At 36.3% G+C, this 13,798-nt stretch overlaps 1 protein-coding gene across 8 annotated transcripts in view; it reads left to right on the forward strand.

Annotated features, from left to right (window-relative positions):
* The window catches only part of kdm6ba (lysine (K)-specific demethylase 6B, a), a 112,324-nt gene extending 106,241 nt beyond the window's left edge, over nt 1-6,083 (forward strand). For 7 of the 8 annotated variants that reach the window (XM_048185866.1, XM_048185867.1, XM_048185868.1 and 4 more), the window contains 12 exons: nt 10-136; nt 310-415; nt 563-768; nt 966-1,063; nt 1,165-1,233; nt 1,374-1,522; nt 1,628-1,742; nt 1,921-2,108; nt 2,282-2,423; nt 2,521-2,647; nt 3,832-4,005; nt 4,099-6,083. In XM_048185866.1, the coding sequence (XP_048041823.1) occupies nt 10-136; nt 310-415; nt 563-768; nt 966-1,063; nt 1,165-1,233; nt 1,374-1,522; nt 1,628-1,742; nt 1,921-2,108; nt 2,282-2,423; nt 2,521-2,647; nt 3,832-4,005; nt 4,099-4,122 (1,525 nt within the window). In that variant the 3' untranslated portion in view covers nt 4,123-6,083. The remainder of the gene's footprint in view (nt 1-9; nt 137-309; nt 416-562; nt 769-965; nt 1,064-1,164; nt 1,234-1,373; nt 1,523-1,627; nt 1,743-1,920; nt 2,109-2,281; nt 2,424-2,520; nt 2,648-3,831; nt 4,006-4,098) is intronic. The other variant, XM_048185871.1, reaches the window with a different exon arrangement.
* Nucleotides 6,084-13,798: the final 7,715 nt, after the last annotated feature.

The raw sequence follows: 13,798 nt of genomic DNA on the forward strand, positions 1-13,798 counted from the left end.
TTGTTTCAGGGGAGCTCGTGTGAAGGAGAAATTCAAGGAATCGTACCTCCTACCTGCCTTCTCTGTTAAACCAATTTTGACCACAGAGCTGCCCATCCCTCCAGAGAAACTCAACCCCCCCACACCTAGTATCTATGTAAGCACTGCAGTATCATTGTCAGCTTCTCCTGCCCCCTTGTGGTCACTTTTTGTATTACATAAACAATAAACTCTACTCAAGTAATAATTTATTAATTTATTTATCAAGTAAATATTAAGTTGTGTATTAAAAGTATGGCTTACTGATTCAATGTTGGTGTTTCTCTGCAGTTGGAAAGTAAAAGAGATGCATTCTCTCCGGTCCTGCTGCAGTTCTGCACAGATTCTAAAAACCCCATTACTGTCATCCGGGGACTAGCTGGCTCCCTTAGATTAAGTAAGTTTATGCGTACGTCTTATAGATTGGGCCTGGAGGATAAACTGTTTTTCAGTTGTAAATTTTGTAACGCTACAGTTGTGTCTAAACAGTTGCTGTTGTGGAAACTAAGTTGCACTTTTTTTCCCCATTCTTTCTCCTTTATAGATCTTGGTCTGTTTTCCACAAAGTCTTTGGTGGAGGCAAATGGGGAGCACGCAGTAGAAGTCCGGACCCAGGTCCAGCAGCCAGCGGATGAGAATTGGGATCCCAGTGGCACTGGCCAGACCTGGCCCTGCGAGAGCAGCAGGTCACACACAACGATTGCCAAGTATGCCCAGTACCAGGCCTCCAGCTTCCAAGAGAGCTTACAGGTGTGAACACAAATGTACACTCCTACACCATAAAAATTGGGAAACAGTATTTGTTCATTTCTGGAGGTGTATTGGTCATTTTGCAAATACTTTAGAATTCTTGTTTGTATAGTTATGTCTGATTATAAACTATAAAATGAAATGCCTTTAGAATCATATTTATCATGCACTTACCATACCATTGTCTGAACTTGCAGGAAGAAAAGGGCAGTGATGATGAGGAGGAGGAGGATGATGAGAAATCAGCCACTAACTCTGAGAATATGACCATTAACTCCTCAGCTCCCAGCTCTAGGTAGTTTATCGCGAATTATCTTAGCACTTAATTCTTGAATTAATCCAAATATTTACCTAATTTATATATATAAAAAATGCTGTTATTAATTATCTTCACAGTTCAGAGCAGAAATCTGTGGGGAAGATAATTAAATTTGGCACCAACATTGACCTGTCCGATCCCAAAAGGTAAGACCATTGTGCATAATTGCTTGAACGTATTTATTACCATAAATATGTAAAACTCCCACCACATAGAAATAGAATGCTGCCTGTGTAATGTACAAGCAATGTATATTAACTAAATGATGTTTTATCTTGTTCTTTAGATGGAAGCCTCAGCTGCAAGAACTGCAGAAGTTGCCGGCGTTTATGCGTGTTTCCTCTAGTGGGAATATGCTGAGCCATGTTGGCCACACCATTTTGGGAATGAATACAGTACAACTCTACATGAAGGTCCCTGGCTGCCGCACACCAGGTTTGACTTTTTTTTTATTTGTAGTCAATCGAGGATAGATTTGTCTTCTTTGGCAAGTAGTTCTTTACTGATGTTAATTTTCATGTTAAATGCTTGTGTCATCAGGACACCAGGAGAACAATAATTTCTGTTCCGTAAACATTAATATTGGGCCTGGAGACTGTGAGTGGTTTGCTGTCCATGACAACTACTGGGAGGCCATCAGTGATTTCTGTGAAAAGTAAGAAACTGTCTCACTTAAACATTCAAAATCTGTTTTTGTTAAGCCACAGTAGAGTGTGTCAATTTATTAAAATCTCTGTCAATATAACACTAATAGCCAAATAATGTTTTATTCCTAAGGAAAGTGTTAATTTTAACCAAAAATATATTAAGTTTGCAAATGAATTTTTACTCAGGCATGGAGTGGACTACCTGACAGGATCATGGTGGCCGGTTCTGGATGACTTGTACCGCTCTAATATCCCTGTGTACCGGTTCATCCAAAGGCCAGGAGATCTGGTATGGATCAACGCAGGCACTGTACACTGGGTTCAAGCCGTGGGCTGGTGCAACAATATTGCTTGGAATGTGGGACCTGTCAACTGTGAGTAACCTACACACTAACCTTTTAACCTTTCTTTTTATCGTTGAAAAAATGTATCAGTCATTATAGTTACATAAACAGTTGCAAAAAAAAGCGGTAAAACTAAAATTTCTTAGTCTGGGCACAGAACTGTAAAAAGCTTTTTTGCTAAACCTTTATCTTTGCATTTGTAGCATATCAGTACCAGTTGGCTTTGGAGAGATTTGAGTGGAACGAAGTGAAGAAAGTGAAATCCATCGTTCCCATGATTCACGTGTCCTGGAACGTGGCACGCAACGTCAAAATCACCGATCCAGACACTTACAAAATGATCAAGTGAGTATGCAGCAGCATTATGGACTCTTTCTTACCAGGTTACATCACAATTAAGTAGCATGGATATTTCATTTTTATTTTTTTTTCTCCTTTTCAGACACTGTCTCCTTCAGTCTATTAAGCACATTCAGATCCTGAGGGACCAGCTGGTGGCAGCTGGAAAGAAGATCTCTTACCAGAGTAGAGTGAAGGATGAGCCGGCCTACTACTGTAACGAGTGTGATGTGAGTCGATTGTTGTGCTTCATAATTTGTAAAAATGTATTTCCAGGTTCCAAGTAGAAAAAGATAGTATCGACATGCAAAAACCCAACAGACCTGCTGAATTATATTCCAAAAAATAATATTTAACATACAGCTGTCTCATCTCAGGTTACGAAATATGCAACTTTGCTAGTGGTGCAGAAATTACACATTTGCATCTTTACATAGGTTGTGCCAAATTCTGAATTCTAGAATTGAAGAATCGGTGGTTAAAATTTATTAACACTTCCTCAGCCGTACAATCACAACCTTGTGTTGTGTTCTCACCATTGTAATAATGACTTCTCCCTGAACTGTGCAGTTTGATGCAGGTCAGAGTGTTGTATATACATACAGTTTATGCTGTGATGTAAAGAAATGACAGTTATAACATCATATCTGAAATTAGAGATGCACAGGTAGACCGTTTTTGTTTTGGCCGATATCTATTCTGGACTTGCACACACACTGCATTGCAATCATTTCCCAAAATGTAATTTGTGTGGAAATATTACAAGGTCTGTAAACAGGGCGTTAACACAGGCCAGAGACGGACGCAAAGAAGAGAACACAGACGCACCAGCAAATACTGTACCAGGCACAACAAGCTCGCTATTCGCAATGCTCAAAATGTAGGAAGAAAATATAAGTATTGAATTGGGGGTGGGGGTTTATATGAATGAATCTCTGAAGGGAACTGTCCTCAGAAGTTTTGATGGCATTTTCTTTTACCTCCATATAAAGTAGTCTTTATAAGCGCAGTGCTGCTTTGTGTACAGCGTTAACCAAAGGAACTGCTGCTGTTCCATAAGCTGTCTGAGTGAATTTGCATTTTCATTCAGTCCTGTGCTGTTTTGTGCAGGTGTGTCTTATGTAGCACAATTTTAACGAATCAGAATTGGCCATGAAAAATCATGAACAGTGCATCATTATCTGAAATGATAAAAAGGTATTAAATAAAGACATTTTAATTATCAATGTTGCTGTAATTATCACAAAAAAGTACATTGTTTTAGTACATCAGTATCTTGTAAACATGCCCTAGGAAAAATAATTATTAAATCATATAAATGTATTCTGGTAGAACCCCTAAACAAAATTCTGAACGTGAAAATGACATAATAGCGGCGCTTTAAGAGTTTGTGGTTTGTTTGTTCATTCTTGAGCAGGTGGAGGTGTTTAACCTGCTGTTTGTGACCAGTGAGAGTGGCAGTCGGAAGACGTATGTGGTGCACTGTGAGGACTGTGCACGACAACGCAGCCCAAACCTCTCCAATGTAGTAGTGCTGGAGCAATACCGCATGGAGGAGCTAATGAACGTGTACGACTCTTTCAGCCTGGTGAGTTCAACCGCACGCTTTGTCAAAGTGCACGAACGTGAACAAAGCTTCAGAAAGAGCTAACGTCTATCATTTGTTTGTCTGCTTTCTCAGGCCATCAGTCCCAGCTCCCGATGAGAACGTCTCATCTCTTTCCCCTCACACAGCCATAACCAAAACTCCTGCTCGCAGGACAAGATCTTTTATTTTAGTCCAATTAAGACTTAAAACATTTACCGTTGGATAAAAAATTACCTACTACTGTTAATATTTGTTGAACAGCCAATCAAGAACCAGTTTACTCAGCATTGTTTACAGAACCAATCAGCCAATAAGACTCCAGTTTACCAACGTCTGAATGGCTCTGTGGGACTTCAGATGGACCGCAGTTTGGTGCTGTCATGGCTTACAGCAGCGGAGTTGACAAAATCCTGTCCGTTTGGGTTTTTGTTCTTAGTTTTCTTTCATGTTGCTTTTTTTTTTTTTTGTGTGTCGTCTTGAATACTGAAATGTCTAAATGGTCTTTGTACTTTTCGTGGGTGCTTATTTTTCTCCAATAATTTATTATTTTTAAACCTAGAACAGCCTAGATATATACCACATTGGCCTTGTGACTTGTATTTAGTGAAGAGATAAAAATTAATAATACTAATAATAGAGCTATGGACATTTTTCTAAAGCATTAAGAATTAAAAGAATTACAGTTGTTCAGAATGCTTCAAAACATACGGGTTTTAAAATACTTTTTCAGTTTTAGTATGGAATGTTGTGTTTATATCATCAGGACAAGCGTTTTAGGATTGCATTTTTAATCAATCTCTTTTCCTGCATTTTGTGAGTATACTTGTTCAGTTTCATCTGTTTTGGTCAGTGAATTGTTTCTCACCTCTATACAGATCTATTCTCCTAGATTTTTTTTTCTTTTTTTTTTTTCTTTTTTTTAAATTGTAAATTGTTTTTATTTAAAATGTTCTTCTATTTATTGGATATAAAATGTTCTCCCCTGCCTCAATATGGTTATCATAGATGTATTAAGGGTTTCTATTGTTATTCTAAATCCTCTGTAATATTTTAAGGGTGCTAATTTTCTTTCTTTTTTTAATATTGGTGCTTGCCCCTTTAAATATCTTTCCTGTCTATATAAATTAAATGTCTCATAACTGACTCCTTGTCCTTTTAGATTATAGAGCACAAAGTAGGATCTGACTAATCAGAAGTTGTTTGTTATATACAAATGTTTTAAAAAGACATTTTCCCCACTTATGTTAACATTATGACTTAAATGTGATCACTGTTATATATTCAAACACCTGCTCACTTGCCAGTTTGTTTATTTTGGGAAAAAGACAGCTTGAATCCAGGGGCCATGTTCATATGAGTTCTCAGATTAGACTCTGATTCTTTTTTGTTTGTTTTTTACTAAGATGATGACTTGGTGATGATACTAAGGTTAGTAATCCTGAGCCTAGATTAGCAGCTATTCTCTGATGAATTCAGGTGTTTCACGAATTGGGGCTAAGAACGGTTTTTGATACCTATCTTACACATTAAGTGGTGCTTCTGTCCTGTTGTAAACGCTGTTCATTTGAGGACACGATTCTGACTACAGCAGGCATAAACTTTGAATGAACACGGTATACAGTAATTGGCTGCAGTGGGTTGTCATACGCCTAAACTGAGGCATATATGGAGAAAAATCACATGGAACTGTAAATTGTGACTTTACTGGAATGAGTAACAGTGTGAAAGGGGATTTAACGCATTATTGTTTTGAGTTATATACTGTAATTTTTTTACAGCTTTAGAGGAGTTAGCGTGAAGTAATTCATGTATTATCAGGAAAATGGTTTTGATTATGATATAGATGGTGCTGAGTTCTTGAGCTACTCTCAATTTTTTAAGAAATATTTTTCCTGTTGCAATATACACACTTTCCTTTTTTCCTCATTATTTTATTTTTGTGGTTATTTAAAATCTGCACTGTTTTGGAATTCACACACGAAGCGAACTGAGCCAGACATGTCTTAAACACTTTGTGAATTCGTGTGACATTGATATGATTACTCTGAATAATATTAAATGCTTTTGATAAACTTTGATCTATGCCTTGTCTCTGTATTCATTCAGTGGGAGCGTAAGGAAGAACAATGTTTTGGTTGTGATTCGGCTCTGCGGATGAATTTGGTTCTTATAATTAAAAAATAAGAATTATCCTACTGCTCATAAAACATTCTACTACTAGTCTTAAGATATATAACCAGTTTTGATGGCAAGGATCTCAAGATTAGCTGAGGACGTTGCTGTAGATATCACTAAGATACTAAGGTTTTGTTCCACTCCAAATATGTAACATAAGACACTATTATGCAATTAATTCTCAAAATAATTTAGAAATCATACACTACAGTTAAGTGCGATCGGCTGTGACATCACAATGAAGTTGAATTGTGGGATATAGAGCTTGAAGTGTACTTCGGAGTAGCTCCATCGGTCAAAATCGAGGGGACGAGGGCCTATCCACATAAACTACCCTCTCCCACTTGACAAAGTGGAACTCGTGGAAGGGATTCCCCCGAGGGGAAGTGCTTAGAGAAGTTTGCGAGTGTATGTTTAAAAGCGAAATGGATTGCACCCATAGACACGGTACTTCATTGAAAAGTCACGTACATCATGTCACAGTCTCTTTTTTTCCCAGCAGAATCTCCTCTGTTCGGCGTTTGTTTAAAATGGTTGATTCTCCAAAGGTTGGAGATTTAGCTGCTCCATGTCATCCTTTCTCACTCATTGTGACAAAGTAACCTATGCGAATCCCACACCGTACATGCATATAGCCGGAGCAACGTTTCTCTGTGGCTGCTTCTGAAATCGCATACTCTCATGAGTAGGTACTTATTTTGAATAATTACCTCACAACCACTAAAAATAGTATGTTATATAGTATGAATGCAGTGTTGGGTAAGTTACTTCAAAAAAAATAATTACTAATTACATCATCAATGTTGTATTTAAAATACTTTTCTAGTTACTCTTTCTGAAAAGTAATTTAATTACTCAATAAGTAACTTACTAATTACTTCTTAAAATCCCTATAAACCTTGACCGCATAGACAATAGAAAGGAAACTCTTTTAATAATTTAGTCATACATGGAATAGTTTAGCCTTTTATAGATTTTTAAAACATTTTAACTTTATTAAAACATATACTATAATACTTTTATTTACTTTATTACTCAAATTTTTTTAGTAACAAATAGGGATGTCACTATACCAAAAAACAATACTCGATACCGCGGTAAAAATATATAAAGATACAAATAAAACAATGCTATTTTTTTTTTTCCAGGTAGGTTTAATAGTAGTAAGTAAAAATACCACAGAAATTGAATAATCAAATATAAAATAACTCTGCAAAGTCATAACTGTATAAATTAAATATAGATTAATCCTTATTAAAGCTTTTCTTTTGTTGTTTGATTATCATTTATAATACAGACAGCCAATAGTAGACAGTAGCATGTTTTAAAGGCTGCTGTCACTAAGACCTAATGGATGGACGGAGACAATATGCTGTTACACATGCTGTTCACATTCACATAACCAACGCGAATATACGCCAAGACGGGCATTTTGATATAACTCTGCGTGTATTTGAATAACGTTTATGTGTAATACACCGCGAAAATCTGACACTAGTCAGTGCGCTTTGGTCGAGAGCGCACTGACTGAAGACAAAAGTCCCTTTAAGTATGTTTAAGACAAGTAATTTCACTCGGCGGCCATCTTTGAAACGCCTCTCGGGCATCCTGGGCATCATGCAGCTCCTATCTCTTTGAATGGGGAAACATCAAATTCTCCAAAACTGTTCGCCAACCTTACAATTATATTTCATATTTGAAATCACCAATGAAATCTGACAACAGCTGTCTCATAAATGTTTTATCCAAACGCTCGAATCATGACAAAAAACTGTGTTTTTTAGGCTGGACCAAGCTAATGCGCATGCGCAGACCTAAATGCGCGTCTCTTCTGCCATGTTTACCAGTCGGCGATTGGCTCTTATTTAGAAGGCAGGACTTATTCCGCCATATTGCGCGTTACACTTTCTCCCATTCAAAACAATACGAGTGACACGTCTTGTGTTATTCTATAGTCTTTGCTGAAGACCGTCTCTCAGAGAGCGCGGGCAGTTTTTTCTCTCGAGGACATAGCTTACATTTTACCGTAATGTTCTTGCCTACCTGTGTCAAAAAAGTAAAGTAATTGGAATACTTCCATTCTTCAAAACAGCCACTCGCTTCTGCCGACATCTTCAGACAGCGACTACACAGCCAACTGGTGCGATGTTGCCAACTCACGCGCAACTCGATTTTAAAGAGGCAGCGTTCATTTTTACCTTTAGACGACAAATTTAGATTTTAAATTCAATATTGATTTAAACAGAACTGTTGAACTAATTTACAGTATGTAACGCAAGTACATTATAACTTATTAACTGTAATTAAATTGCCTAAAAATAAACAGTAATCCCTTACTTTAATTTTTCAGTATGAAATGTATGAATGTAATCTGGATGTACTACATTCACCATGTTGTCATTATCATGTGACCTACCAGTGTCAGTTGTGTTGCTTCCCCGCCATTCATAAATCCTCTCCTGTGGCCTCATGGGATAGTAAAGTGTCCATCGTATGCACACTAGAGCCTTGCTGGAAGAAGTCCGTCATCCAGGTACTTTTTCCCTACTCTTTTATGAGTACTGTGAATTCGGAAAATGTCTTTTGTCACACTGTTTTTCACCTTCTATATATAGTAGGGAAGTATGCTATTTCGGATGCAGCACTTGAGATGCACGAGGCGAGAGACGTATGAATGCAATTTCCCGCGAAAACCATCCCAAGAGATCTCTAAACATAAAAGGTTTGCCATTGTGAATCGGTAAGAAAAACATGTTTTGGAAGAAGGATTGATGTATTTATTAATTATTTAGAAGTTCCGTTTAACAACAACAACAAAAATTACATAGTTTACCTTTAAACAATATTTCTTATATTATTCGTTGGGTTGTTTAATTATTTTTTTTTTTAAAAATTTTTGCATTACATTTTTTTTTTTTTTATTAATCTTTGCAAAAATGTTTCTACACTATTAATATATTGCTCTTGACATCATTCCACAATTTCATCAGCCCATACCAGGCACGCCCGTTATCTGTAGGAGAATATTTATCCTTGTTTATTCATCTCATGTTTTGTGTCAGGTTCATCCCTATCAAAGTTCCTTCCTGTTCTTCTCTGTTGACGTGGGTTCAGAGGAACCAGAGCTTGTTTACTTTTGTGATCAGCTTCCAGTAAAATGCCCTATCACTAAACTTTAATACGTTTGAAACAAGAATGCTCACTTCATGCAGTAGCTTTCAATTTATCTGTGTGAGAATGGAAGCGTTCCATTTAACACACCCATGTAGGCTGGTCATAGCAGCAAGAGTTGAACTGATGGTCAGATACATCAAACAGTTTAAAGCTCAAGCATCAACTACTAGGAGTTCATTTCAACTGCCAACAAATTATTTTGTAAAACATTACAATTCATAGTCAGTTATTGCAGAAATTCACTCCCATAATACTCCAAATATATTAGCGCACTTTTATCGAAACTGACTTTGGAGAATCAGCACAAACTCAGGAGTTTGAAAAAGAGTAGAGTTCAAAAAGGACATTAGGCTCATGCAAAGGTTAACGTTGTGCAGGCTTGCGGATTTCCTACTTCCTGTAAGTACAGGAAGCTCTTTCCACCCCTCCTTTATCACATTGCTCTTTTTCTCCATTCACAACGCCAAACTGCAAATGCAAAGCTTGTTTAAATAATGCACACTAGTCTAAAGTCAAGGAGCTCTGGTTGAACTCAAAATTGCACTTGCCACAAACCAGAAGCTGGTGAAAGCAAATCACTCAAAAGACATTTTTAGCCTACAAAAGTGGATACAACTTTTTACAGCAAACCTTGACAAAGTGATATTTGAGATGTAACAACAGCATTTAGGCAATCTTCAGACAGATTACAGCAACAGTCAAGCCTTGATAAATAAAGTGCTTTATTTATTATAGTTTCAAAGTAGCTTTACAGTGATAACAGGAAAATGATTAAATGATGCAAATGGTTCATTTCAGCTGTATAGCAGCTCTAAAAGAAAAGTGTCATTGTTCAGTTGAAGTCAGTTCAGTGATGATTCAGTTCCATTGTAAAGATCATCAATTATTAAATTAGTTTTTTTAATCTATAAAGCAGTTTTGCAGAAAACAGTGATGTCATCGTCCAGCTCAGTTCAGTCAAATCAATAATATCAAGTGTCCCCAGCTAAGCAAGCAAGAGGCGGCAGTGGCGAGGAACCCAAACTCCATCAGGTGCCAGAATGGAGAGAAAAAAAACAACCTTGGGAGAAACCAGGCTCAGTCGGGGGCCAGTTCTCCTCTGGCCAACAACGAACACGGTGTGATTATAATTCAGGTGGCATCACAAGTAAGAAATCAGATTTTGGATAGGTAGCATTCAAATATTTCATCCAGTTCCTTTTGCTTGAAGATCGAATTCATCATGCCAGTATGGAGATGAAGCTGGTCATAAGTCCGTGCAGAGGACTTGTCTGGTTCTTGTGGTCTTTGCTGGGATCTGTGCTGTTGATTGTGGTGCCGACGAGGTCTTCACAGGGGATTGTCTTGACGACAGGATCTCTGACTGCATTGTGGTCGTATAGGTGCAGGTCCACCATCTGATCTGGATACAGACTAGATACAGCTGACTATGGTAACCTCAGGATAAATCGAGAAACTAATATTAGCGTAGATGCCATTCTTCTTAATGTAACAAGTACAGCGGTTGTTATGGAAAGTGTTCCCGGTTCTGGTTGACCTCATTTATGCAGCCTAACGATCCTTTAGAAGATGTGAATTATAGAAATGTGATGTGTTGTTTATGCCAGGTTAAAGAGATGTGTTTTTAGTCTAGATTTAAACTGACAGAGTGTGTCTGCTACCCTAACAAGGCTAGGAAGACTGTTATAAAGTTTGTGTGCTAAATAGTAAAAGGATCTACCACCTGCGGTTGATTTTAATATTCTAGGTATTATCAACTGGCCAGAATTTTGAGATTGCAAAAGACGTAAAAGACTATAATGTGTTAAGAGCTCGCTCAAGTACTGGGGAGCTAAACCATTTAGTGCTTTTGTAAGTAATTAGCAAGATTTTAAAATGTATGCGATCTTTAATAGGGAGCCAATGTAGTGTTGACAGAACAAGGCTAATATGGTCATACTTCCTGGTTCTAGTAAGAACTCTAGCTGTTGCGTTTTGCTGTAGTTTGTTTATTAAGTGTGCAGGGCAACCACCCAGTAGAGCATTACAGTAATCTAGTCTTGAGGTCATGAACGCATTAACTAACTTTTTTATTGCAAGCTGTTTTGACGTTTATTCATTCTCAGGATATGAATTCTTGATATCAACAATTCAGTTCTTGATATCAGATACTTCTTGATACTAGTAACAATGGCAGTTTTTCATATCAAGTATTACATTTCCACTAGTAAAAACTAGAATTCTTGATATCTGCAGTGAAATGTCACCATGACTGCCATTCAAATTCAATAGTTGATATCAAGAATTGATTTCTTACTAGTTAAAATTCCAATTTCACATATCAGAAATACAATTCTTACTAGTAAAAATAATAATTTTTATATCAATAATTACATTGTTACTGGTAAACAAGCAAATTTTTGATCTCAAGAATTCAATTGGCACTAGTTGAAACATCAGTTCTTGATATCAACAATTTAATTACTACTAGTAAAAATGTTAATTTGCAAAAGTGTATTTCTGATATCGATATTTCTTATATCAATTAATTTCAGATATCTAAAATGGTTTTCTTACTAGTAACAATCACATTCATAATATCAGAAACTAACACTGTCACTAGTGACAATCAAATTATTGATATCAAAAATTAACATTGTTACTATTATCAAATCAATTGTTAATATCAAGAATAGATATTTGCACTAGTAACAAAGTAATTAATGATATCAAAAAAATATTATTTTTAGTAGTAAGGATTGTATTTCTGATATGTGAAATTGGAATTTCAACTAGTACGGAATCAATTCTTGATATCAACAATTAAATTTGAATGGCAGCCTACGGTGACAATTCACTAGTGAAAATACATTTAGATGTCAAGAATTGTAGTTTTTACTAGTAGAAATGTAATTCTTGATATCAAAAATTAGCATTTTAACTAGTGAAAATTAAATTGTTTACATCAAGAATTAACATTGTTATAGTGGAAATGTAATTCCTGATATCAAGAACTGAATTGCTGATATCAAGAATTCATATCCTGAGAATGAATAAAAGTCAAAACGGCTTGCCATACTTTCTGCATTTGTCTTCGAGAGCATATGCCATAATTTAGAAATATTTTTAAGATGGAAAAATGCAGTTTTACAGATGCTAGGATTGTGGCTTTCAAATTAAAGATTGGTATCAAAGAGCACACCCAGTTTCTGATGACAGACTTGACAGAGCAGCCATCAAGTGTTAGACAGTAGTTGTTTTTTCAGAATTAAGTATTAGGAATTTACTTGTCATCTAACTTTTTATATCAACTATGCATTGCATTAATTTTCTGAATCTCAATCACGCTTTTAGCAACAAAAATCATTTCGCTCTTCTCCCGGTTAAGTCCCGTTCAGTGCTTCTAAGCACTGCATATTTGCAGAGTTTTCATCATTTCATTTTAATTGTCTTGACCGCCCTCTTGAGTGAGGTCAGGGGTCAGTACCCAGAAAAGCAAAAAGAGTAAACATTGCCTGTACAAATCAGTGGGAAACATTACATCTGACAGGCATTAATTGATCTGTCTGATTTCTACCACAGATGGGCTCTTATCAGTTACACAACCCAGCATTTACTCTATTCCTCTCGTGTGCAACCACTCCCTCTGTATTTTCAGATATTCTTTTCATCATGGAGAGCCCATACTGCTCCACTCCATCCTTCTTTCATATCTCTCAATCTTTCTTTGCCATCAGTTGTTTGTGATCCTTTCTGTTCTTTTCCCACATGGCCTACAAAACTGCAGTCTGGATCAGCCTCACGTCAAACTTTAAACCATGTTAACCTTTAAAGATATATCTGTGGTCTGGATGAGGGCTGTTAACTGGAAAGCTGATCTTGCTTTTAAATGTTGCCTAAATTATATCCTCTTTACACTTGACTTTATGATAGAGTGATCAGCAAAAATTAGGCTTTCAATTTTGGACCAATTTCATATGTTAAAATATGTTTCATTTGTTATTTATTTATTTGCAGTGTGATTTTATTGTGAAGTCTGGCTGAAGTATATGTCAAATTCCACATCATGATTACTCTTAGAAATTATACATTTCACAATATAAAAGATAACACAGAAAAGTGTCAAAATATATATTGGTCTACTGTAGAGGCCAAAAGTAATGTCTGACCTAGGAATATTGACAATTCAAATATTATTAAAATAATAATATGGCGTAGCTGTGCTTGAAGTCAGTTGTTTTATTTGTGATAAATCAATGAAACCTGCCAAATTTGGTGGACATATTTTGTGGCAGGCTGTCATACAAAGAAATTAAGAACACATGCAAAAACAAGTGAGAACCAACAAAATGTTAATAACTGATTATGTTGTAGTCAATGTATGCTTTTTCCTGTGAGCTTTTTGTTTTTATATGTATTTTAAAGTTTAAAAGCATCCATTAAAGTAAAATTAGTAATTAAAATT

This window comes from Megalobrama amblycephala, linkage group LG3 (assembly GCF_018812025.1).
Source record: "Megalobrama amblycephala isolate DHTTF-2021 linkage group LG3, ASM1881202v1, whole genome shotgun sequence".
Taxonomy (NCBI): Eukaryota; Metazoa; Chordata; class Actinopteri; order Cypriniformes; family Xenocyprididae; genus Megalobrama; species Megalobrama amblycephala.